The 27,352-nt window shown below is 40.4% G+C and overlaps 1 protein-coding gene across 4 annotated transcripts; it reads left to right on the top strand.

Moving 5' to 3' along the window:
- Window positions 1–23: 23 nt before the first annotated feature.
- Window positions 24–27,180, top strand: TDP1 (tyrosyl-DNA phosphodiesterase 1). Of its 4 annotated transcripts, XM_035101909.2 has the most exons (15): window positions 24–1,161; window positions 2,325–2,368; window positions 3,147–3,202; window positions 4,128–4,224; window positions 4,822–4,856; window positions 8,551–8,643; window positions 10,583–10,753; window positions 11,074–11,152; window positions 12,709–12,894; window positions 13,345–13,393; window positions 14,050–14,116; window positions 14,878–14,985; window positions 18,383–18,485; window positions 19,052–19,160; window positions 25,388–27,180. In XM_035101909.2, the coding sequence occupies exons 1-15, from the start codon at window positions 624–626 to the stop codon at window positions 25,459–25,461; spliced, it is 1,809 nt and encodes a 602-aa protein (XP_034957800.1). In that variant the 5' UTR covers window positions 24–623; the 3' UTR covers window positions 25,462–27,180. The 4 variants fall into 4 exon arrangements, 3 of the variants coding, with proteins under 3 accessions (XP_034957800.1, XP_034957801.1, XP_060128329.1); XR_009557277.1 differs by lacking the exon at window positions 25,388–27,180 and having other exon boundaries at window positions 14,878–15,595; window positions 19,052–19,068; XM_035101910.2 differs by lacking the exons at window positions 19,052–19,160; window positions 25,388–27,180 and having other exon boundaries at window positions 14,882–14,985; window positions 18,383–18,481.
- The last annotated feature ends 172 nt before the right edge of the window (window positions 27,181–27,352 follow it).

Here is a 27,352-nt window from a genome sequence, read left to right as displayed (position 1 = left end):
TCTCCCGGAACCGGAAGCTCGTTCTATAATAGGGCCGCCCCTCGCGGTTCTGGTTCCTCCACGTTTCCCTGAACTCGCTTGGCTCAAAAGCCCCGGTTGCTTTGAGGAGCTTCTTTTCCTGTTTTTTTTCTCCTTCCTGCATGAGAGAATGGCGGCCTCCGCAAAGGGATAGCTCTGCAGGGCTCCTCCCAGGACACCGTCCGTTTTCGGTTACAAGAAGCGACCCAAACTCTTCCACTGCGGTGTTTCTTATGTCAGCCGCTCTGAAAATAATAATAATAATAAAATAGGCGCTTGAGTTTAGCGTTTTTTTAGACGCCCAGTAGGTGAACGCGCCAGCTTCACCCGGGGCAGCCCTTTAAAAAAAAGATATTTTTGAAAGGTCACCCGTGGCTAACTGGCCCTTTAAGGTATAGGAAGAAAGAGCAGGTTCCGACCTGGAGGTTCACTGGTCTTGAAGGGAAGAGAGTGTGGGCTGTGGAGGAGAACGTGTGAAAAAGCGAAAACAACAGAAAAAGTGAAAGGGGTGGTCATGAGGAGGTGGGCATAGTAACCCCTGAGCTCCTCCTAGGTATCACCCCTGCTCCCCACCTCACCCACCCTGACCCTCCTGGCACAGTATCATGTCTCAGGAAAGTGAGCATGGCAAATGGACAGTGTCTAGTAGCGATGATGAGAGTGCAGGGGAACAAACGAACAGCGAGATGCCGTCCACCTCTTTGCTGCAGCAAACTGGGCAAGAGAAGGGTCCCCGTTACCCTTGCTCAGAGGCCAGGAAAACTGCTCACAAAAGAAAAGCATCTCCCCTGAAACATAACGATGGAAGCTTTCCGCAGGAAGTGGCCCTGGCTCAGAAACAGAAGCCCTCTCAAGAAGGTTTAGGATGGTGCCTTTCCAGTAGTGATGATGATGAAGACGATGATCTGAAAGAGCGAAGGGGGAAAGAAGGTGCAGCAGCTGGAGTCAGGCAGGGAGAGCGTTGTGCTCCTAAGGGGATCCTATCAAACCATAAACTCCCACCAAGCCACGAAAAAACAGAGCCGTCTGACAGAGTACAAGATGCTTGGGATCTATTAAATGGAGGAAACCCTTTCAGATTCTTCCTCACTAAAGTCAAAGGGATTAAGGCAAAGTACAATTCTGGATCGCTGCACATAAAAGGTAAGTAATGGCATGCTGGGATTGTAGTACAGTAAATGCATACACATTTTGGGTGTTAGCTTTTTCTAAGAGATGGTATAAATGTTATTGCAGATGGTATAGGCATAGCAGTGTAATGTGTGAAACAAATGAAAGATTGCAGTGGTCAGAAAACTAGCTTGTGATTCACATACGTGTACACCATTTGATTACTTATCTTTGCTGACTAGCAGTGGTTTCATTGAAAAGCATAGCATTTTAGGTGATACTAAAGCTCTAGCAGGTGTTTGTATTCAGTAAAGTCTCTGACCACGGACTCCTGAATAAGCTTAGTAGTTTGGGGATAAGAGGACATGTCCTCTTAGGAATCACTAACTGGTCACAGAAGAGGAAGGAGATAATAAATTGAAAGTTCTCATAATGGAGGGATCTGTGAAACAGGATCACCTGAGTATTGGGAGCTCTGCTTTTAACTTTGTTCATGAATGTCCTGTAGCTGGGGGGTGATCCTGAGGTTGCCTGGTTTTCAGACAACACCGAAAGGTTCAAAATGGTAAGAATAAAAAGGTACGGTGAAAAGCTCTGAAAAGCATCTTTTCAAAATATGTGACCGGAGATTAAAATGACCAATGGCATTCATTGTAAGGTAAAGGGACCCCTGACCATTAGGTCCAGTCATGACCAACTCTGGGGTTGCTTCCAGGTCATGTGGCCAGCATGACAAAGCCGCTTCTGGCAAACCAGAGCAGCACATGGAAACGCCGTTTACCTTCCCGCTGTAGCGGTTCCTATTTATCTACTTGCATTTTGACGTGCTTTCGAACTGCTAGGTTGGCAGGAGCTGGGACAGGTGAAAAGCTCTGAAAAGCATCTCTTCAAAATATGTGACCGGAGATTAAAATGACCAATGGCATTCATTGTAAGTGGGACAAAAAAACCTAACTCCGTATAAACACCTAGGGCCTGAGTGTATGGGATAGTGGTAGATAATTTGATGAATATGTTGGCACAGTGTGCAGCTTGTTAAAGAACAAATAGTAGTTTACACTTTTGTGAGGTAGGCTTGTTTTCAGTTACATGTCTCAACCCTGAATTTGACTTATGGTTAATGTTGTTAAAACAAATTTGCTGGCGTGTATTTCAGTAGAAATGCTTATTTACAAAACTTTAAATTTTTATGACAGATATTTTGTCTCCCCTCTTTGGGACTCTTGTATCTTCTGCTCAGGTAACTTTATACATTCATGTTGCTATTTTAAAACACAATGCAGTACCACTTGTTCCCTTACCCATGGGATTTGCAGGGGCATTTAAGGGAGTTTTCTGACCATGCTTATAAGTTTTTGGTCAGCTTGTTTGCCCATTTGGGGGTGGGAATCAAACCCCGTCAGGAAATACCATTATTAGGACCAACTAAAATGTCAAAAATAAGCTTTTCAGAGGAAAGGGTATAGTGAACCTTAAAGCTTGCTGACTTTTGTGACATTTTAACTGGTCCTAATGAAGGTTTTGCCCCATCATAGCTTTCTGCTGAGCATGATTTGTCTTAATATTTGGGAACAGGTTTCAATTTTTATTTTCCTCTTTAAACCTTTTTATGCATGTAGTTAGATAATTTTTTGCTGTGTTGGATTGATTTTTTTTGCTAATGCTGCAAATACCTTGAAAATAAATGGGACAGCCTATAATCTTACAGTGTGTGGCAGATGAAACCTAATTAATGTGCAGCAGCAAAAACCTTTCTTAAGCATCTCCTGCATTTTAAAGGTGCTAGTTACATGGGTAAGCATTTTCTTGCTTAGTGTGTATAATGACTCCTATAATTAGGAACTAAAAATCTCTCTAAACCAACTGTCCCCCAACCTTGGGTCTCCACAAGTTGAGCTACAACATCTGGGGAATCTAAGGTCGGACAAGGCTGCTCTAAACTTTCAGTAAGTGGGGGAAAGTGGGGAAAAATAGCACACAGGTTCTAACTATTCCTTCTTTTTCTCTTAATGACAAAGTTTAACTATTGTATAGATGTGGAATGGCTTGTCAAACAGTATCCAAAGGAATTCAGGTATGTTTCTTTGAGAGGAGCTCCCTCTTGTAGTGCTTTTCTTCTTCACGTTTCTGTTTTTATTTATTTATTAAATAAATATATATACCACCCTTCATCCAAAGGTCTCAGGGCAGTTGACAAGATTATGAACTTTTCTTAAAGTTCAATTGAATGGACATAAAAATGGTCTAGGTTACATACTTCTTGTGAGATTAAATTTATTGTAATGATGTGGTTAGTTTTTAGAGATTTCATCTCCATAAATTTATCAGTGATGAGTAATGGAATCTCCATGTTCAGCGGCAATATACTGTACCACTGAATATAAGTTGCTGGATAATAATAGTGGGGTATTGTCTTCAATTTTTGGGACTGAATCTGCAGGTCTTTGACATTCTTAACTGCATTCTTTTATGTCTGTAACAGTGCTAACTGGGCTGTCTTGCAGCCATGGTTTGCATATCTGTTTCAAACTTGTGAGGGCCATCCTGGTTCTAACCATGGTTTACAGGGACATAATGTGTTCCCCTGGTTGAAGTATTTATTTCATAAAATTTATGTACCACTGAAGCAAATAAAACCTCAAAGAAGACAATGAAAACGAGTGAAGGAAGATGCATGGGGGAAGGAGGGTGAGGGAGTCCACATTACACTCCCAGTCATTCAATCACATGACTGACATAGGAAAGGGATGTAGCTCTATGATAGAGTATTTGCTTTACATGCAGATGGTCCCAGATTCAATCCCTGACACTCCTTGTTCGGCTGGGAATGTCCCTTGTCAGAAAACACTTTTTTTGAAAATCTTAAGAGGCGTTTCCTGTTGGAGTTGGCAACACATACTTCTAGCATAATTAAGCAGCTTATAGACAGTAGTTCAGCTGGAGCTTTGTGCAGTCCTTATCACCAGTGAGTTGTCTAATGAAGTTTCCTTTGCTCTAAGGGACAAACCTTTATTAATAATCCATGGGGAGAAGAGAGAATCCAAGGCTGCACTACATGAACAGGCACATCCTTATAAAAATGTTCGCTTATGCCAGGTAATTATTCTTATCTTGCCTGCATATTGACAAAAGATAAACTATTCTCTTCTATAGCCTTACCCCACCTGGTGCCCTCAAGGTGTTTTGAACTACAGCTTCTTTCAGTCCTAGTCAGCATGACCAAAGGTTGAAGATGATGGGAGCTGCTGTTCAAAACATCTGGAGGGCACCTGGTTGGGGATGGCTGTTGATCCTCAATTCGGTAAGGAGGACTATATTTATGGCAATGTTACTTACCAATTGGGAAATATTTTTATTTGATCAGAGTTCTCCATTTCCCTGTGGCCTCTCACATACCTCTCTTGAGTCTTCTATATGCAGCCTAAGATATTTGAAGCTATTATGGAACAATTGGCAATAGAGAACAGCATGCAAAATCTGTAGATTGACTTTTAGAATTTGAAGATTACATATACCTGTACTGTACTGTATAGTATTGGGTGAGACGGCTGTAGTGTAATATGTGTTGTGTCCACCAGGGAGCAGTAAGCCAAAGCAAAATAGAAAACTGTTCCTAAAACATTGGCAGTACTGTATAATATTAAGAGTTTCTATACTGGAAAAGACTTTTTAAAAAAGGTATCTTTATTTCAGGCAAAGTTGGATATTGCCTTTGGAACACACCACACGTAAGTAATCTGTATTATATTGGGGAATGTCAGTTATGGTAATAACTAAGGAACTATTTCCTTAGAGAGGAAGAGGGGGGAATAAATGATTTTAAATAGATAAACAGTAATAATTAAATCTCAGTATAATAGAAAAAGTTCTGACTGTTTACAGCTTGGGATGTATCTGTGCTCAAAGCAAGAGGATGATTGACTCTCAACTTATTCTAGTGGCAGTCTCTCATGCCTCATGGAGTGCTGCCCCAGAGGGTCCCCACCTTTGGGGAATTGTCTGCAGCGGGAAGTAGGGTTGCCAGACTCAATAGTGGACAGGACTTCTGTGCCTTTTAATTGCCCTGCTCTCTTTTGAGTCTGGAAACCTTAAAGAGAAACCAGCAGACCCTTTGCTTGGAAATTAAACAAAGGGTCTGCTGGTTTCTCTTTAAGGTTTCCAGACTCAAAAGAGAGCAGGGCAATTAAAGGCACAAAAGTCCTGTCCACTATTGAGTCTGGCAACCCTAGCTGGAAGGGAAGAGCTGAAAAGCCCCGTGTGTTCACAGCACACAAGGTGTGGCCCTTTAGATTTGTTCAGGTAATGAAAGAAGGTGAACAAAAGTCTTGAAAATGAAGTGTCCCATTGCAATTGCACCTTGATTCTGTTATGTACCTTAAATCAGCCTTGCGAATAGGTGCACAGAAGTTACTAGCTATGGTTGTCAGCTTTCTAGTCTTTTCCTGATCTTGTGCCTTTAACACGCAGAACCTTATTAAGCAAGTGAAGCTTTCTATATATATCTTTTGGGGGGATAAAGTGTTGGGGAAATATTCACCTGCTTAATTTCTGCATATCGGTTAGGTAAGGGAGAGGACCATTAACCTTATTGCTAGCCCACAGCTGTCACTGCCTAACAACTCCTCTGGCTGCCTGTTGCAATTAAGTGGCTATTTAAAAGCCTGTGCATTGTCTATATGGCCTTTTGTGTTAAATTGTGTTTTCTGTGTACAGCATTGTAACAGCACAAAGGGTGGTCATGATCTTTCTAACGATGCTAAGAAGTGGCCTACGTGTTGTCATGTGGATGTAGCCACAAATTCTGGTTCCAAATTCTCCCCCCTTCCTTGCCGTAACATCTAGGAACACTTGCCATGTGAAGCAGCAGCATGAGTACATGACTTTCCCTGCCCTTAGGCTACATTATTGGCTGTTCCTTGGGGGGGGGGGCACTCACAACATGATTATATACTTCATTGCTGCACAATTGGAAAACTAAAACAGTTTTACCACAGCATTTCTATTTCATAAAAGAAAAACTTGTGTTGTTCAACCCACCCAACCCTGCAAACCAGGTAAAACACCAGCACCCCAAAAAACCCCAAAATGCACACCAAAGTAGCACCCTCCAGAAAGAGGCAACCCACCCATGAATGCCTTTAATAGCACCCTCACTTTCTTCAGAAGTAGTATTTCAATAGTCTTTCAGACCTTGATTGTTTGCTGTGCACTATAGCATACAGTTTGTTCAATTTATGAGTAAGCTATTGTTGTTTTTCAACTTAATGTGTTCATATCGTTAGCAATGCTATTATGTGTGGTCTTGGAATGAGTCAGCATTATGAGCTAGGCATATTTTTTGCCATTTTCCCTCGCAAGTACCAGTTTCTAAGGCAACCTGGCTCTTGGAGGGGAATAAGCCAAGGCAACACATGGCATGCTTTTTGTTTAGCATTCTACTATAATTTACTTAATGAAAGTTTTAAAACAAATGACATGGAAAATATGGTAGTTACACCAACAGGAAATGACAATGGTGGACCTAATTAACAATATTTCCTTTTTAAATAATAAAAGACAATATGAGTAGATTTTTTGAGAAGGATAGGTAATTGACTTTTTAATATATAATTTGGGTTGGGGAGGCCTAGTGAATATTGTCCTAGTGAGCAAAAAAAGATAGTCAGTGCTTTTTAGTAAGGGTGGCTGCCCAGAATATCTCCCTCTATTTAAAGCCTGTTGTGACCAAACACATTTTCATGGCAGTTAATCAGGTTATCATTGGCTAGTAGTCATGATGACTCAAGGTTAAGGCACAGCATGCTTCTGAATACTATTTGTTGGGTGGGGACAACAGTGGGAGAGGACTGTTGTCTTGCTTGTAGACACCTTGCTGGTATCTGTTTGGTCATTGGAATACAGGGTGCCTTCCTAGTTTGGCGTTCTTATTCTTTCACGTGGAAGTGCTGCGTGCTGTTGTGTCCTCAGCAGTCACAAGGGCCAGAAAAGTAGCAAAAATAAAACCCATGCTTCCTACTTTCCCTGAAGAGAATAAAATGCTATTGTTCTGCACTTCTAGTCATCTAGTCTATTTGTTTTCAGGGAGTGGATAGCTCTGTCTGTCTGTCCAAGAGATGTTACAGCAGATACACGAACAGCTGCTGGTATAAATTACTTCATTGCCAGATTTAGGGTGGTGCAGGTGGTTCCCCTCCACAGGGAGCCGAGCTGAGGGTTAGGCACTTGAGAGCATATGCAGAATGGAAGGCAAGGGCACTTTTTGTCAGAATGCGCTCCTGGGGGGGGCAGACCCCCAGTACCTCTGAGCGTATCCGGGAAGGCATTCCCTTTCACTCCAGAGTGCCTCTCTGCGACACTCCTCCTTGGAAAAATGCACACAGTTCTTCTGGCATTTTGCAGCAAGAAGGAAACATCCATAGGTCTAAACTATGTTTTATTTACAATATATACAGAGGATCCATAAGCACGTCTGTGTTCTCCAGGTTCGGCAGAACAAGACCTAAAACACACACTGCAGAAGTGAAAGTACAATCCAATAACACTCTCAGATGGAAGAGATAAGACAGTCTTCCATTCCCGCACTCTTCTCAGACAATTCATGTGAGTCACACCAATCATACTACCCTGCATCGTCTACACAAAATCCTAACACTTTTAACAAACTCTGTTCCAAAAGAAATCATTGTGTAAAAAATAAATGGGGGGGAGGGTAAGTTTTGTCCTCTCTTTGGCACCATATTATGAAAGTCCGCCCCTGACTTCATCCTAGCAATGTGGCCTGGGCACCTACAATAAAAACTGTATTTGTTAGTATCCACTTGTTATGAATGTACCCCTTATGATACCGTGCAGTTTCACCCAAAACTTAATGTTTATCACCTTCCTAGACAGATAATCCACCCACTAGCTGTGCCTTGCTTTTATTGTTTGATCTTGTCTAATTCAGTGCTCTCTCTCTAAATGCCTGTTCAGAACTTCCTCTTTACCAGACTAATGGAAAGAATTAGTGTTGATTGTCAGCAGCACCATGTGTTAAACAGCACGGTGGACGCAATAGAGCTCTAAGGAACTCTGTATCAGAAATGCCACGGGTCTGAGCAAAAGTCCTCCAACATCACCTTAATCATTCTTGCCCCATTCTTCTTAGGGAGGATGGCCAAGGCAGATTCAGTTTCATAACTAGGTCAAAATCCAGACTGAAACTGTTCAAGATATATAGTTGAGTGTTACCACCAGATTGAAGAAATATTTTAATAGCCATAGAGTCAATGTCCTCGTAAACATATTTATAGCTATAATATAAAGTATTACATCTGAAGACACCCTGAATGCACTGAAGTTGCATTTGCACATTTGAGCCCTCTTTCATTTTTGCTGTATTTGGTGCTCCCTTCCCATAATACTTACAACACTTTTGTATAGGAAAATGATGTTGTTGCATTACGAAGAAGGGCTTCGCGTGGTGATACATACATCCAACCTTATTGACGATGATTGGTACCAGAAAACACAAGGGTAAGAAAGTTATTATAATATAATAATAATTTATTATTTGTACCTGGCCCATCTGGCTGGGTTTCCCCAGCCACTCTGGGCGGCTTCCAACAGAGATTTAAAATACATTAAAACATCAGTCCTTAAAAACTTCCTTAAAGGACTCTTGACTTCCATAGCAAATGTTAGAATATATTATTATTATTATTATTATTATTATTATTATTATTTATTACGGTAGCTTTATATACCACCCTTCATCGTGAGATCTCATGGCAGCTCACAGAACAAAATAGTATGTTGTATGACTCTCATTTGTATCATTGGGTTTTTGAAAACCTTGTATATTGCATGTATTTAATGTATATACGTCCAGGATTTGCAGAGGTTATGCACAACCACTCACTGTTTAGAACGGCATTTAATATTGTGGTTTATGGCTACAGGGCATGGATTATTTCCTCTTTAATGGTCTCTGGGCTGCCTTATTTCCCAGAGGATCCATTGTTGGCTTGCCTCAAATGCCTTCCATTGTAAAACCCAGTGGCAAACTTCCAGACCAGACAATGGTACAACTAATAAGCCCCATTCCTTATCCAGTGTAGAATCTAATGTAGATTTCTTTTTGAAATTACACAGGATGAAGTATTTCAAAATAATGAATTGTAGATTTATTACTACCTTATCTGTATTTTGATCGTAGATGATATGATGTCCAAAACAATAAGTGAAAGTATGATTGATTACTGCATGATTTCTAAAGTAGAGATCTTCTTCCACAACCCTACCAGCAAAAATCCAGGAATGTATTCCACCATTGAATAATGTCAGTAGTCTCTGGGCACCACTTCACTCTGTTCATTGGTATGCCTCAAGGAGATTGTTCTAATGAATTCTATCTACAGTGAATTTTAAGATTTCAGCTTTTACAGGGAATTGTCAGTCTTGGACTGTTTCATATTTATAAATATAAATAGTGGACCCCTAGTTAGTTTATTGCTCTAATAACTTAAGTTCACCTTGAGACGATAGTTGCTTGGGTCAGGCTGCTTAGAAGTCATAAAATGCACTTTTTACGGAGTGCATTTTTACAGAGTGAGTTTTTTTCTTTATAAAACATACTTACTTTTCCTACTGTATTTTTAGCAGGTGGGTAGTAAAGTGAGATTTGATTCTAAGTCAAATTTCTAGTTTCTTTCCTGATACCGAAATTATACCGATATTCTTGTGAGAAACAAAGAAAATATATCAATGACATTGTGGATAGACTTGAGTGATACAAGAACTCTATTTGTTGGCAATAGCCAATGCAGCTCATATTGGAAAATTTTCTACATAGCTAGGGAAGGTCCTGTCTCTTCAGTGGAACTATAATATAATAACTGTATTGTTATCAGAGGTAAAAGTAGCATATTACAGAGTTATCTACCACATAATGTTTCACCTGTTGCTACTTGCCTTTTTGTATCTGCTACTAGGATATTCAAACAAAGGACATATTTAGGCAGTTTTCAAAGCTGGCTAAATTCCTCAGCTGCCCAGAGAAGATTTAGGGAGCATTAGGAAGGAGAAGAGTGGGAAGTCCGGTTGCACGAATGAACAGCATTCTGTGCATGCAACAACTTAGCTGAATCTTGCTTCAAGATTTGAAACATTTTCCAGATAATTAAGCTTGGATATTTCCTTTAAATAAGGGCAGAATAAGCCAGTTCCCTGAGCTTTGCTTTTGAAAGATGACGCACCAGAATTGTAAAAAAGAGAGAAAAGAATGGAAACTTTTATTCTTTGAATTTGATAGAAATTAACTCTGCTCCATGAAAGCATTTTCTATAACATGTTAGGGCAAGATCCAGCATTAGTTGGCTATCACACTGCGTCTTTAACAAAAACCATTTGTTGTTCTAAATGCAATATAATCATTTGGTGATACATCAGCCATTCTTTTACTTCTATCTTCCAGAATATGGCTAAGCCCTCTGTATCCAAAACTGCAACTTGGAGCTGCTGAGTCTGCTGGTGAATCTCGTACAAATTTTAAGTGTGACCTAATAAGCTATTTGAGGTCTTACAGTTCTCCTACTCTCAATGAATGGGTTGAAATAATCAAGCAGCATGATCTTTCAGAGACAAGGTACATAATCTGAGAGGGGTTACTTTTACAACGAATGGCACTGAATTCTTATTCCTGGCTTGCTTGTCTTTTTTTTAGCATGTTGAGAAGGTTAGAGGGAAGGGGTGTAGTGAGAATGGAGCAGTGATAAAATTACGGTTCTAACTGAAAGGTGGTTGCATTTTTAAAAAATCATTTTCTCTTTGCATGTTGGAACAATTTAACTAGGCATCATCATCTTTGAGAAGACTTAATGCATGATAATAGTGCAATTAGGAAAAGCACTGTAACCTTTACCATAATTCAGCATGCTTTTATTTGTTTCTACATCTTTTGTGTAGAGTATATCTTCTTGGGTCAACTCCAGGTCGATACCAAGGCAGTGAAAAAGAGAAATGGGGTCATCTTAGACTTAGAAAGGTACTGGATTTTTATGCTTATCCCTCTAAGGATGCATTGTTGAAGCTCTTCTTTTTCAAGTCTTGCCTCCAGTAGTTCTTTGTTGACAGTGGAAACTGACAAGGAGGGAAAGGTGCATCTTCAAATGGTGGTTCAGGGTAGTAGCATGTCTCTAACTTGCTGCACAAATGTAAATGGAATTTCTATAAAATACCTTGATATTAGTGTTACTCTTCCAGTGTAGAGAGTTAGAGTACAACAACAGGAAGCTGCCTTCTGTGCTGAACACTGAGGGAATTGTGCAGTTTGAGAAACTATCTTGCTAACTGGGCTATTTGGTGGTACACATAATAGAAGGTAGTGGCAGCTTACATTCAGCAAAAAGAATTGCAGAGAAGACCAGAGAAGTGTGTGGCCAGAGAAGACCATACCTCCTGATATAGCATGGAGATGAGAATCTTTAGCTTTCTGGGTGTACTAGAGACATTGACCATAGTGAGGTATTGAGGGATAAGCTTTTGTGAGTTGGAATGTTCTTGGTCTGATGTTCCACTGGTTTCTGAATCGTCATTGGTGTTCTGATATCTGTTGGGTCTGTGTAAAATGGCAGAAGAGGGCATTGTTGGTAGGTGATGGCACAAATCATATTGGAGAAATTGGGAGCAGATTACACTCTTAAACTAGATCCTGTGGGTTCATAAAACTACCGGTACAGTAGGTGTCTTTTCCCCGCTTACCCAGTGTGTCCCCAAGTATATGTAGGAGGAGACTGAGAGGAGATACGAAAGCCATCTTCAAATATCCAAAGGCCTGTAATGTGGAAGATGGAGAAAGTTTGTTTTCTCCTGCTCTAGAAGGGAGGACTCGAACTAGTGGTTTAAAATTACAAGAAAGGAGATTCCGACTAAACATTAGGAAGAACTTTGTGACAGTAAGATGTGTTCAACAGTGAGGAGGTTGTAGATGCTCCTTCATTGGGGGTTTTAAAGCAGAGGATGGATGGTTTAGTTGAGATTCCTGCATTGCAAGGGGTTGGACTAGATGATCCTTGGGGTCCTTTCCAACTTGGCAGTTCTATGGTTCTTTGTACCTACCAGCTTACCAGACTATGCAATTGTGAGACTAATTCATGGAATCTTATGCCAGGAGGCTCTTAATCTCAGGATCATGGGTTTGAGCCCCACATTGGGCAAAAGATTCCTGCATTGCAGAGGATTGGACCCTCACAGTCCCTTCCAACTTTGATTCTGTGATTCTGTAAGGTACCCAAGGATTTGGCCATTTTTGCTGTTAACGTAATAACATGATTTTCCTACTGTTTTTAAACAATGAGGGAACTCTGTCATGGTATTTTTAGGGAGAAACTAAGCATTCAACACAAATACCTATAATGAATCCATTGGTGGTAAAGGAGGGTTGGATGAGATTCTGGCCGAGTAGCTAATCAGATAATGACATCCTTCATAATAAGCAATCCCTTTTGTCATACTTCAGCTAATCAAGTGACTTTGTTCGGTCCAACTTGAATTGCCAAAGGTGGTGATGTTTTGTTCTTGTATCCAATTTCTCCCCAACAGCTTTTGAAAGAGCATGCAACACAGCTACCTGATCAGCATTCTTGGCCTGTAATAGGACAGTTCTCAAGCATTGGATCTTTGGGAGCTGATCAGTCAAAATGGCTGTGTTCAGAATTTAGAGACAGTTTGATCTCTCTAGGAAGCAACACAAAGACTCTGACAAATCATGATGTTCCTGTTCACCTGGTATTGCTTGCTTATTTTTATTGCTTATTACTTACTGCTTTAAAAAAAAACCACACATTTTCCTTCAAAACTTCAGCTAGCAGGTAATCTTCCAAATCCTTTTGAAGTTCTTAGAGTCAAATGCAGCGGAAGACAAATGTTTAAGCCTCATTGAACTCAATAGACTTTGGGCATTAAAAAATTCTCCGGAAGTAATGTATAACACCATACTCGTGTTGTATGCAAAAACTCACTGCTCGCTTTTATTTTATTTATTTTTTAAAGATTTTGAATTCTGAGAGGCTTACTTCGTTCTGCAGATCTTTTTCCAAGTAGGGATGTGGCTTAAGCTGTTTGCTACCATGTTACTTGGCACGAATGGCTTGAGTTTAATTGTGCTTCAATAGAGTATAGCTGTCAACTGAGCTACATTTATTATAGCTAACTAGTTATTACAATTTGTTACTTTAGGTTTACCCAACAGTGGACAACGTGAGACAGAGTTTAGAAGGTTATCCAGGTAAAAATGTATGCCTTTGGGTGCAGTGTAGAAAGGGGGTATTATAAAGTTGGGGAAAAACAACAGAAGGAGTTTCTAGAAGTTTCATGGTATTTTAAAACTTTTTTAAAAAAGAAATCTCTATTCTTTCTTTCAACCCCAATAATGGCTCCTGAGGCAGATCACACTTGAAACTTAATTATGTAATAAAATATCAAGAGCCTAAGAATATAAGATCAACACATTATGAGAAAGACAGAGTGGGAGGTGAGAATCAACACAAACCAAACGCCCATCAGAATGAAACTTTCCTGGCCTTGATCTTTTCATTTAAATACATTTATCAAACATGGAAGACATATTGCATAGTTGATTTATGCTCTGCTAATGTGAACTAGCAAGTTATTGCTGGCATTTTCCATGTCACTTCCAATTAACTGTTCCATCTTGATTATTATTTTTTATGTACTGCAGGTTCCATATCACATAATTGAAAATCTGCATATAGAGTATTCTTTAAAGAGGCTGAGATGTAAATTGCTTTTTAATATCCTACTAAATCTGGTTTTTTTGTGCATGTATAGGGAAAATTTGTGAATAATTCATTATTCTATTGTGAGAAACCATTTCAATGCCACACTTAACTATGAGTAATGGGTCTTTTCTTTCTCTCTAAGCTGGTGGTTCTCTTCCGTACAGTATACAAACAGCACAGAAACAGCTTTGGCTGCACTCTTACTTCCAGTAAGTAAAATGATCTCCTTATGATTTAATGACATTTTGGGTTTGTTTGTTTTTTTAAAAAAGATCCGTTACATTTGCAGGAGAAATAGGCATACAAACAAGCAAATCAGAGAAGCCTTGGAAAGTTCATTTTTTAATCTCATTGGATTGTGATGTACATTGAGTTTTCCTATATAATCTTTAAGCTTTCTTGGAAACTGAGGTGGCCTGATAGAACGGATGTTATTTTATGTCTTGATTGCAAAAAAAAGAACAACATCAGTAGACTAGACAGTGATGAGCGGCAACAATGTGCTCTTCCCTCTTTTGATTTTTTGTAAACATACATACATTCCTTGGTTTAAGTCAAGTGTAATTTGAATCCAGTGAATCTGTACCATTGAAGGGTAAAAGGTTTAGTTAATTGTGACTGGGATCTAAATGCATTGTGCCCATTGACAATTCTTGCATGTGAGAGTGCTGGTGGGGTGCTTAGCAATGAGGCTAAACCTGCACAGTTGATCATTATCAGGTCATATGCTCTAGGAATGGTTGCAGAATGCTGCTTTGCAAGAAGGGCATAAACCATGTTTGAAGACTTTCCCTGTGCATACTGAAAATAGATGTGGATAGCCACTTCAAACTTTGTACACACTTATCTATAACATGGGGATTGGCCTTTATTTGAAACTTGGCAGAAATGATTGGGAATGATGTGAATTTGAAAACATCTTAATTAAGGTTTAACCTAAAACTTCCCTTTTCATTTTTTAATACTTGAGCAAGTGGTCAGCAGAGACATCTGGTCGTAGCCACGCAATGCCGCACATTAAGACTTACATGAGATCATCTCCAGACTTCCAGAAGGTTGCATGGTTTCTAGTTACAAGGCAAGTCTTCTGACTTCTTTTGTATTTCCTCCAGAACAGCTGCTTTGATCATTTGACCCCTCTGTCCTCTTTTAATTAAAATAGGTAGCAATTTTGGTGTTTTTCCTTCTTTCTTGTTACAGGTACCGTGTTTCCCCCTTTTTAAGGCGTAGTCATAAAATAAGCCATAGCAGCATTTCTAAGCATTTGAGAAATATAAACCGTACCCCGAAAATAAGCCATAGTGATAGGCGCTGTGCGGAAGAGAGCACTGAGCTCCCTGAGTCAGCAGCAGCAACGCCGGCCGCAGCAGTGTTTGCTGAGTCCTTTCTTGCTTTTGGGACTTGGTTACTGTGCTGGCTTGGGATGGTGTGTGTGCAATTGCTGTTGCTGCTTCGTGTTTTTCAGCTGGATTCTCTGGATTCTAAGCACTCCCCCCCCCCCGTTTGTTTGTGAAGCAGCACTCGGCTGCAGCCCCTGCCTCTCCCGATGGCTGCATTAATGCGAGGCTGGAGTTGATCGCTATCTCCTTTTCCATTTCTTTTGTCTTTGAGCACCCGGCCCCGCCCCCTCTCCCCTTCGTGGAATGAAGAACGGAGTTTTAGCAGCATTTCCTCATTATAAAAAAAAGGTCAGGAACTTTTACTTTAACCTCAAAAATGGGATATTTCCTCTCTCTAAAAACAACTCTGACCTGAACACCAATAAAACGGGGGTAGATCACCTCCAGTTTATAAATCCGCAAGTAGATCGCAGTCTCCTGGAAGTTGGGCTCTATACTTTGGCTGATTGCAAGCCTTTGCATCTTTAAAAAACAAAAACCATGCGCTTCTCAGTCTTAATTTTCCTTTAATTCATCCCCCTATACCCTCCTCCAACCATTGCCTCCTTCCATTCCTTACCCCCCTCCCTCTCTCCCCACTTCCCTCACTCCTGTGCGATCTCATTTAGTCATATAATTGCTTTTTCTGTTGTGTTGTCTATTTTATATTTAATATTATTACCCTTTATGATGTTATTTTTTCCCTTGCGATAATTATTTATTTTTTATCTTTAACTAACTTTCCTTTCCATATTTTTCCATATATAACTCAACACTTTCCCATTCCTTCTTAACTCTTTGGATAGAGTGCCCCCCCATTATTGTTGTTAATTTTACAATTCCTGGATTTTTTATGGAACCGAACAGCTCGGGTGCTTCAGAATGTGCCTTCTGTTGCTACAGGGCTATGGGGCTTCACTATTTGACCCCCCCCCCCAGGTTGGGATTTTTAAAGTAGCTCTGTGGGTCCCAGGGCGCAGAATCACCCCCGATCCTTTCCTTTGTCTAAACAGACCTCTTCCCCCCTGACTTTGGAAGGCTGTGCTTCAAGGGTGATACCAGGGTTTTTTTAAGACCTGCGCCTCTTAAGGATTGTTACGGTCCATAACTTCCATTGCTTTCTACAGGGTTGGGGGTTTAAAGCACTGCCACCCCCACCCCACCCTGCAGGCGCTCGGAACTGGCAGCGCCAACAACGCGCCCAGCAATGTGCAGAAGAGAGCACCGAGCATCCTGAGCCAGTGGGTCCCAGTTGTACCAGCCCTTTTTTTAAAAAAAAAAAGACACCCCCTGAAAATAAGCCACTGTGTGTTTTTTTGAGGGAAAAAAGTTATAAGACGGTGTCTTAAAAAAGGGGAAACACGGTAGGTAGCCGTGTTGGTCTGAGTCGAAGCAAAATAAAAAAAAATTCCTTCAGTAGCACCTTAAAGACCAACCAAGTTTTTATTTTGGTATGAGCTTTCGTGTGCGTGCACACTTCTTCAGATACACTGGAAACGGAAGTGTAAGGCCCATATATATATATATATATATATATATATATATATATATATATATATATACACACACACACACACACAGAGGGTGGTGGGGGTGGGTGGGGATGGGTGATGGGCTGATGGGAGTGGTAAACCTGTGGATGGCTGTTAACGGCTGCTGATGGCTGCAATTAGTCCTAGGGGGGAAAAACAAGGACTGAGGCGCTAAAGAAAGCTTGATCATGCATAATGAGATAAGAATAGTGGTGTTCTGTTATTTTCTTTTTTGGGTCTGTCTTGCAGCAGGTTCTCTCTAGGTATCAGTCTGGCTCTGTTGATCTGTTGTTTAACTTCATCAGGTGGATATTTCAGTTCTAAAAAGGTTTGCTGTAGATCTCTTAGGTGAGATTCTCTGTCTGTAGAGTTGGAACAGATGCGGTTGTAACGTAGGGCCTGGCTGTACAGATCCTCACAAACCGAGCCAGACTGATACCTAGAGAGAACCCAAAAAAGAAAATAACAGAACACCACTAGTCATCACATACAGCTCCCAAGTTAAAACAGTACAACGCATCATCAGAGATCTACAGCCTCTCCTGGACAATGACAGCTCCCCTTCTCAAGCTCTGGGAGGAAGACCTTTCATTGCCTACAGACAGCCACCCAATCTTAAACAACTCCTCACCCACAATAATACAACCACCAGACTTAACATGGACACTGGTACCAGAGCCTGCAATAAACCCAGATGCCAACTTTGCTGCCACATACACCCGGACAACATCATTACTGGCCCCAACAACATCCAACATACCACCTCAGGCCTATTCAATTGCTCATCTTCTAACATTGTGTATGCCATCAAATGCCAACAGTGCCCTTCAGCTCTCTATATTGGACAAACAGGACAAACCCTACGCCAAAGGATAAATGGACATAAATCTGACATCAGGAACCAGAAGACAGAGAAACCAGTAGGAGAACACTTCAACCTCCCAGGACATTCTATACAAGATCTCAAAGCAGCTGTTTTATTACAGAGAAATTTCAGGAACAGACTGGAAAGAGAAGTTGCTGAATTGGAACTAATTACCAAGCTTAAAACCATGGAGCCACCTGGGATGAATAGAGACATCCAATTCTTATCTCATTATGCATGATCAAGCTTTCTTTAGCGCCTCAGCCCTTGTTTTTTCCCCCTAGGACTAATTGCAGCCATCAGCAGCCGTTAACAGCCATCCACAGGTTTACCACTCCCATCACCCATCCCCACCCACCCCCACCACCCTCTGTGTGTATATATGTGTGTGTGTGTGTGTGTGTGTGTGTGTGTGTGTATATATATATATATATATATACATATATATATATATATACATATATATATACATATATATATATATATATATATATATATATATATATATATATATATACGGGCCTTACACTTCCGTTTCCAGTGTATCTGAAGAAGTGTGCATGCACACGAAAGCTCATACCAAAATAAAAACTTGGTTGGTCTTTAAGGTGCTACTGAAGGAATTTTTTTTATTTTCCTTCTTTCTTGTGAGTCTCAGAAATGGGTGATCCCTCTTTCATTGAGTTTTTCTCTCTCTAGTGCCAATCTTTCTAAGGCTGCTTGGGGAGTGTTTGAGAAAAATGGCACACAGCTGATGATCCGATCATATGAGCTAGGAGTCCTCTTCCTGCCATCAGAATTTGTGAGTTTATCTGATTCCATACAGTATAATGCTTCATTTAGTGAATGCAATCAAGTCTTTTTATGTATTCATAAAGACATATAGACCATTATGACATCAGTCCATAAGGCAATGTGCATCTGTATCACAATTCCAAAAAGTTGCGAAACTGCCCTTTTGAAGTCTTGTGCAGTTTGGAACAAGGCTTTTACAAAACTAATAAAATGTCTGTTTCTTTAGTTTGGATGAGCTATTTAACACCTAGCCAAGATCTATTCAGAGTAGACCCATTTAAATGAATGGACATAAGTTACTCAGGCTCTTTAATTTCAGTGTGTCTACTCCCAGTATGACTAATGCTGGATACAGGGCTATATGTTGTAGCTGCTAACCAGGGAGCCCATCACAGTGATATAAATGTGGTCCCAAGGAATACAGAATGGAAGAAGGAAATGTAAGCAGAATATATGTTTGTGAGCTTCATGGATATTTTCTGATGAAAGGAAGTGAAGTGATGCGATTGAATGTAACATCACCCCTCTCTCCCTCTCTCTCTCTCTCTTTCTCTCTTTCTTCACTTTTCACAGGGCTTGGATGAAGGCTACTTCCAAGTGAAGGAAAACATGTTTTCTGATGAGCCGGTGTTATCGTTTCCTGTACCTTATGATCTGCCCCCAGAGAAGTATGAAAGCAAAGGTAAGATGTCCTTCTCAAATGTAGGGGGAAACCGACAAGTACCACACTTGAGCAAAATATCTTTTTATTCTTTGGCACCTGCCGGGGGGGAAACTATAATCGCTGGTGGGAGCTAAGGGAGATGGTATCTAGAAAGTGAGACTAACCCAAAAGAGATGGATGTAAGTAATTCTTAAAGTACCAGAATTGTCTGGCTCTTAAACTCCACTCAGAAGAAGAAGAAGAAGAAGAAGAAGAAGAAGAAGAAGAAGAAGAAGAAGAAGAAGAAGAAGAAGAAGAAGAAGAAGAAGAGTTTAGATTTAAAAGCCTCAGGGTGGTCGTCATAGATCTGTCCAAGTGTTGTTACAATGATGGGCTGAGCTTGGAAGAAGAATGGGACACAAGTAGCAACAAATAGAATAGCCTTTCAATCTTTGATAGGCCGGTCCTATGATTCCGTTTGTGCCAGGTAGCTTATATGCTTAAATCAGGCATTCAAAAATGTATGGCCTTCCCCTCCCTTGCATACCTGTATGGGTGCCTTGCAAATTCATTTACAAGAATGTGACATTGGGCTTCCAGGTGGGTGTTTGTCTCTGAGGTATCTATGAGAGGTCTTAAGAAAGCATAATACTTTCATCCTTCCTGTATTTGTTTGCCTTTGCTTGCTGCTTGTACAAAATGTTACCTTTCCACTATGTGCCCTTCCATCATGTTATCTTATAAAACAAATCCCACGTATGTCACCCGAGGTCTCTGGAATCATAAAGGGAGAGAGTGCTGTTAGCAAGCTGTATTTCATTGTTTGGACTTCTGTATTCCTGATGGTGATATGATTAGCTACAGCACCAATAGGATTCTTTTCCTCCCGTCGTTATGTGGTGTGGCTAGGATCTTCACTGGCTCTGCTAGAATATTTTAATTTATGCCTCCTCTTATTCAGGTGTAACATTTTGCTTGGACTAGTCCCCAGTGAGCATAGCATTTCAACCGCTTCCTGCTTCTTGCTCAGCTCTGCCAAGTTTCTGCTCTTCTGCTAGCAAATCCTGCTGTACAGAGAGAAATAAGACTTCTATACCTCCTGATGGGATGCTTAGATGCTGCTGTGATGGAATATTGGGGTGTTGTTGTTGTTGTTGTTGCAAGTATAACTTTGTGCTCCACCAGCACAAAGGGAGAAAATGTGTGCAAGTTAAGGAAAGGATTGTACTGAAAGTTTCATTTACTGTTGTCAGGCAGTTTACCTCTTTGATTACCACTGATGCAGGCTGCCAGCCTTGGTCCCATTTATTGAACAATCTCGCTTATGGAGAACTCTAGATTCTTCATTTCCTGATTTTGAGAGGAGCTGGCTAGCCTCCGCCGTCTTATTCTTGGCAGTGAAAAACATTGTAAATCCACAGTTTCAGAAATTGACCTGCTATATGGCATTGTCTCTCTTTAAAATCATTGCAAATTGCTGCATTTGCAGGAAGACATAATTCCACGGCTTCCTATTATGTGCATTTTGAGAGGAGTGTTCTATTCTGGCTGATACAATCAAATGTTGCTTTGTTCATTGTGCAGTGGATTAATATACTTAAGATGAAATGCTATGTCTGTTTTACAAATGGGTATCGTCACACTGTGCAGAAGGAGCAAAGAAATGTGAAGAATTGTTGCTTTCCCTTCATTTTGAAGCTGGATTTTAGCATGTCTTTATGTGCATTAGAATTCTGCTAGTGGGGTAGCTTTTCAAAAGTTGGTACATAGAATTGCAAAACCCCTGAGGGTCTCTGAGAGGATTCTTTTCGAGGAAAGGCTTTGAAATTGGCTTTTCCCTTCTTCTCCACCCTCCTCTGGTTTCCAGTAAGCAAAATCTTGCACAGCTGCCAAAGGGCCGCAAGATTTTATCCAGCGAAGTATCTCAAGAAACCTGAAGTGCTAAGTCCTAGCAGAGCATAATGTTTTCAATATAAGGTGTTCCTGTTGACAGCCCTTTAGATCTGTTGGGAAGCACAATCAGTTGAGCACAATTCAAAGTGTTGGTGCTGACCTTTAAAGCCTCTGTCCAGTATACCTGAAGGAGCGTCTCCACCCCCATTGTTCTGCCAGGACGCTGAGGTCCAGTGCCGAGGGCCTTCTGGCGGTTCTCTCATTGCGAGAAGCCAAGTTACAGGGAGCCAGGCAGAGGGCCTTCTCGGTAGTGGCACCCGCCCTGTGGAACGCCCTCCCACCAGATGTCAAAGAGAAAAACAACTACCACATTTTTAGAAGACATCTGAAGGCAGCCCTGTTTTGGGAACCTTTTAATGTTTAATAGACTATTGTATTTTAATGTTCTGTTGGAAGGCACCCAGAGTGGCTGGGGAAATAATTTGTTTGTTTGTTTATTTATTATGCCTAAGTTAAGTTGACAATGCAGTTATGCAGCTCTACATCCTGTGGAGAAGTATTATTGAAAGAAATCGAACAGGACTTTAAGCTGTACACTCAGCTCTGCAAAATCTTCATTGTTTTCTTGCTGTGGACCAGAGCTGTACAACTCAGGACTACCATGAAAAAGCAAGCAGGGGATATACCAATATGTGGGGTCTCCCTTTGAAATGGTTAAATACAGGGTGAGTCCTTTAAAAGAGGCCCCGTGTATACAGAGCACACATGTTCCACGGGGCCTCTTTTAAAAGACTCACCCTGTATATGTCTGCATACTTTGCTTCTTCCTCTTTGTGTCTTTTCCCTGCATATCTATTACACCCTTTTGCTTCCTTTCCTGTGAAAGCATAGGGTTTGAAGTGTGACACCTCTTTGTAAAGCTCTATGAATAGCTACTGGGAAGTCTAAAAGTGTTAAAAACAGCAACACAACTTTGAGAAAAGGTAGACAGAAATAAAGCCCTGCTATAGACCTGTTAGACAGGCCTAGCTAAACACTAATTTTTCTAAGGTGCTATCTCACACTCCTTAAGGCAGTATAAATAAATGTTAATGAATGGTTTTAACATTTTTCAATTCAGTAACTTTGTCTAAATCTTCAGAGAAAGTTGTATTAGTCAGATTTTCTTGCATGTTAAAATAAGGCCATTTTTCATTAGCAAATGAGAAGACCATAGAAGGCTTTAGTTTGTACCAGGCATAGGCAAACTTGGCCCTCCAGATGTTTTGTGACTACAACTCCCATCATCCCTGACCACTGGTCCTGTTAGCTAGGGATGATGGGAGTTGTAGTCCCAAAAACATCTGAAGATCTGAGTTTGACTACCGTATGCCTGGTTTGTACCATAACTAGAATGAATGCAGTTTTCTTTTTCCCCCCTTTTTATCTTTTTTTTTTAATATGAATGCAGTTTTCTAGTGCTGTTCTGCTGTACGTAATGTACTGCTGCTGTGTGAGGTTTCCAGATTGCTTTGCCATTTTTGCAGCACACATTGCCTATTGTTGCACGGTGTATCCAAGGTATTAATTGTTAGCAGTGACCTTGGCATCACTTAGATACTGTAACTTGGCTTCTATTGGACAACCCTTGTGATAGTCTGTAATCAACCTCCTGAAGCTTCGCCAAAGGAAGAATCTTTGTTGCAAACAAACTCCAATGCCCTGCACTGTATGTAGGCTTTGAGGAAGGCCTGCAATGGGGACCTTGCTGGTTACTTAGAGATTACATGCTCCCTCAGCTCCTGCTTGGTCATCTTTGTTTTTTAAACATTGACCCTCTGTTTGACTTCACCGAATTGTCTCTCTCCCTGCCTCCTAGCGGCTCAGTAGAAGACGAGTAGAAACATGGCAGGAATCCTTGGTTAGCAAAGCTGCACACACTTAAATAGATTCTATAAAGACTGTAAAGATTCTGCATTATTGGGCGTTGTATTTTGGATGTCTCCAGTCCGTGTATTGTAGCAACCACTAAAATGACATGTAGACTGCTGAGAGAATCGGAACGGCAAAATCGCACCGGAATAGAAGGGAAAGTGCTATAGCTGCAAGTAGAGACCTGTTTCCTTCTAGCTCAGCCACCTAAGAAAAACCTGCTGGATCAGGCCAATGGCCCATCTAGTCCAGCATCCTGTTCTCACAGTGGCCAGCTGGATGCCCGTGGGAAACCTGCAGGCAGGACCTGAGCACAAGAAGGCAACTGGTAGTCAGAAGCATTTGCTGTCTCCAACTGTGGAGGCAGAGCATAGCCATAATGGCTAGTAGCTGTACCGTAGATAGATTTATCCTCCATGAATTTGTTTAATCCCATTTTAAAGCCACCCAGGTTGGTGTCAACCATTGCCTCCTGTGGGAGAGAGTTCCATAGTCCAACTATGCAACTGTGTGAAGACGTAGTCTCTTTTGTCGGTCCTGATTCTTTTAGCATTCAGCTTCATTGAATGTCCACGAGTTGTAGCATTACAGGAGGGGGGGAGCTTTTCTCTGCCCACTTCCTCCCTGCCATGCATAATTTCATAAACTATATATCATGTCACCTCTCAGTCACCTTTTCTCTAAACTAGAAAGTCCAAAATGCAGCAACTTTTCCTCATAGGGGAGTTGCTCCTCAACCTTGATCATTTTGGTCCCCCTTTCTTCCCTTTATACCTGTGTTTATTATTGATCCCATTTACTTCATTGATTTATTTCCTGCCTTTCAAGGTAACACATTTCCGAAGAAACTTGCAACACAAATAAAAACGATAGTATGGAGCAATTACATTTATCGTCAGAAAGCTTTTAAAATGTTAAGTATATGTGACAGCTTAGAGCACTAAGAGTTATTGATAGGAAGCCTGATGGAACCAAAAAGTCTTGGCAGTACTTCCAAAGACATCCCCTGTATAAAACTGAGAGTAAATTGGTAATTTTATAAATCCTATTCAATAACAATTTTTTTCAAGGGAATGAATAGCAGTTGAAATCAAAACAACACAAAATTAGTAAAACTAGAGGAGAAAACTATGCAAAACAATTATATGAGCTACAATAAAAGCTGTATTGACATTTTTTTTTAATATAGAGTGTTGGTTATAAGTCCCTGCCCTTCTATGAAGCCCTCTGAGTTGCCTTGGTTAACCAACTTTACAAGATTATTGCGAGAAAGGGTTTGGTACAAATTTATTTTTAAAAATCGTAGTTGAGCTATTTGTGCACTTGTGGAAATTTCAGGTACTAATAGTCTTGCTGCAGTTACATCAATCAAATTGTACCCGGTATTCCTTCTGCTCTAAGGTGTCATGCAGTTCTGACCTTTCTTTACAAATGAATTAATGTTCTCTGTACCTGGTTTCACAAAACTATCCCAACCCCTGAACTTCCCTGCTCCACCTTTTGAAGTGTAGAAATATTCTTTGTGCATTCCAGTTTCTCCCCAATGCTGTAGGCTTGGTTTGAAGTAGGGTATTAAAAGGGCTATAAAAGTATCCCCCAATGTCTGAGGGCTGTAACAGTAAATGGATTTGGTAAGTATTGCTTAGGTGGATTGTGTCTTACAGCCCATTAACCATTCCTAGCATCTAAGATAAAGCTAAGCTGAAAATGAAATATTGCAGATTCTGACAAAGCAAATATACATATTCAATATATTGATTAATGGTCCAGTTAGTGCCCTTGGCTATGCGCCCCAACACTTAACTTTGCTATAAGAGGGTGATGCTCCTAGGGACGAACTGCTTGTGTAAATTTTGATTATAAAGATCAAAGCTTAATCATACCTTAAAGATTTCATCACCAAACTTGACACAAGGCTTCTCAAAGGAACGGCAGTAGGTTTCATTTCTGTTTGGATGATGGGTGCTGTGATGGACAAAAACTTCATTTTGACATGACTTTGGTTTTTGACATAGATTGTGTGTCTTGAGACATCAATGCCAAACATGACACAAGGGTTCGCAAGGTGGGAACAGTGGTCATGTTTGGGTGCCAGGTGCCATTTTGAATCAAGATGGCAGATGAAAACTTGACTTTGGATTGACTCCACCCAGAGTTTGGTGCGAAGGGTTCAAACTCAGATTGCACTGTCCATTTAAAAATCACAATATTTTTTGGTTTCTAAAAATAACTGGGCAGCGCCGGGCACTCCCCACTAATGAAGCTATAAAGGTCAAAGCGAATCATACCTCAAACAAGTTTCTGAGTAGCAAAACCTCATTTCTAAAGGTTAATAGCTCTTGAAAAAATGAAGTGGCTGTGAAACGTCTAACTCCTATCAAAATCTAGGAATGGAAGGTCTAATTTAATTTTCTCAGTTTTGTATCTGTGGTGTAAATCTGTCCGTTTCTTCCTTGTTGCAGATCGCCCGTGGATTTGGAATATTCCCTACACCAAAGCACCTGATACACATGGAAATATGTGGGTCCCTAAATGAATAGCCCAAGTTCACCCTGAAACTTTAAATATGAGCCGATTCATATACCTGTGGGACTTGGTTTAAAACCTGTGGTTTTAATAACATGGACTTTTACACAGGATGGAAACTAGCTTCTCTTTTTTTAAAAAGTACATTTTTTATCGATTGAAAACATTTTGGATAAAATAATGGGCATGTAGATTAATATTGTTAGAGCTTATGATAATACAGTGCTTTTAAAACTGAATTTATAAACATCATTACTCTATTTTGAAATCACCATGTCAATTGGGTCAGACTTTGTACTGAGCCTGAATATTTTCAACCCTGTTCCTTCTTTATCCTGGAAACAGTGGCCCTGATGAAGGAGAAATTTGTGCAGAATTGAAATAAAGTAAATAAAAGTTCTTGGTTTCTTCAGTCATCAAAGTATGAGCTTAGGCTTCTCCTCTTTCCTGACACCCTGTCTTTTGCTCACAAATAGAGTTTATCCACCCACAGATGCTATTCATTGTACAATGCTTTTCAACTGAGGCATCGCATATATATATTTCCTTTTTGCATATTTTTATAAGGATGAAATCCAGATAAAAGCATATGATGTAGATAAAGTAGTTTGTTGCTATGGCGGTAATCTAAGATAGTTAGGCTTCCTATTTCATCTTTAAAAGTAGGGAGCGATAAGTAATTGTGTATGGGCAACATCCAGCCTACAAAATGACACCATCTCCTGTTCAGTGCCCACTCCTAAATAAGACCCACTGAACTAACTGAGAGTGACTTTTGTGTAAACATGTATAGAACCGAGCTCTTGTGTTGACAGGTGTTGTATAATACGGCAGAAATAATAATCCATTGGTTTCTAAGCAATAACCGATCATTCACTATGAGATGAGATACTGAAGTGGACCCTGAGCTTCAGGTACAACTGATGGTTTAAAAATATTGGGAAGCAAAATAGGAGTGGTTTTTGTAGCCCAAGACTCATCGATTCCAATAGGGCTTAATTTGAAACATGCATCTTTAGGATTGAAACAATAGGTTGGTTCAGTCTTAAACTGTGGTTTGGTTTTATGTGTGAGCCTTGAGCTTGCATGCAATTTTTTGGAAGCTGTTCATGCCTGGGAACAAGCCACAAAATTGTTCAGAGCTAATTTGCTGTTGGAAATGAAAACAAATTATGGTACCATCTCCATTCTGGCTCTAGTTAATTGAAGACAGAATGGCGTAGTGTAGGGAAAGTGCAAATTGACTTCATCGAGAAAATTGTAGGGTTTCTACTCTTAATAGCTCAAGTATATGGTGTTTATACCTAACAGTTTTTGTGAAGGCAGGTCTCTGCAGAAGAACATAAAAAGTGGTGAATCAAGCCAAAGGCCTATCTAGTCCAACACTGTCTTTTCCTAACAGTCAGCAGATGCTTATGGGAAGTCCAGAAGCAGGATATAGACCGTCAAATTTTGGGTACTCCTCAAGCTTTCCAAAGAATAATGGTTGGGTTACCTAGATAGGCACTGGTTTTCAGTCCTAGCATATTGTATTCTGGATATCATAGAATCATAAGAGTTGGAAAAGACTACAAGGGCCATCCAGTCCAACCCCCTGCCAAGCAGGAAACACCATCAAAGCATTCCTGACAGATGGCTGTCAAGCCTCTGCTTAAAGACCTCCAAAGAAGGAGACTCCACCACACTCCTTGGCAGCAAATTCCACTGTCGAACAGCTGTTACTGTCAGGAAGTTCTTCCTAATGTTTAGGTGGAATCTTCTTTCTTGTAGTTTGAATCCATTGCTCCGTGTCCGCTTCTCTGGAGCAGCAAAAAACAACCTTTCTCCCTCCTCTATATGGCATCCTTTAATATATTTGAACATGGCTATCATATCACCCCTTAACCTTCTCTTCTCCAGGC

This window comes from Zootoca vivipara, chromosome 1 (genome assembly GCF_963506605.1).
Source record: "Zootoca vivipara chromosome 1, rZooViv1.1, whole genome shotgun sequence".
Taxonomy (NCBI): Eukaryota; Metazoa; Chordata; class Lepidosauria; order Squamata; family Lacertidae; genus Zootoca; species Zootoca vivipara.
Note: the sequence above shows the minus strand (reverse complement) of the source record. Positions and strands in the feature narration are given on the sequence as shown.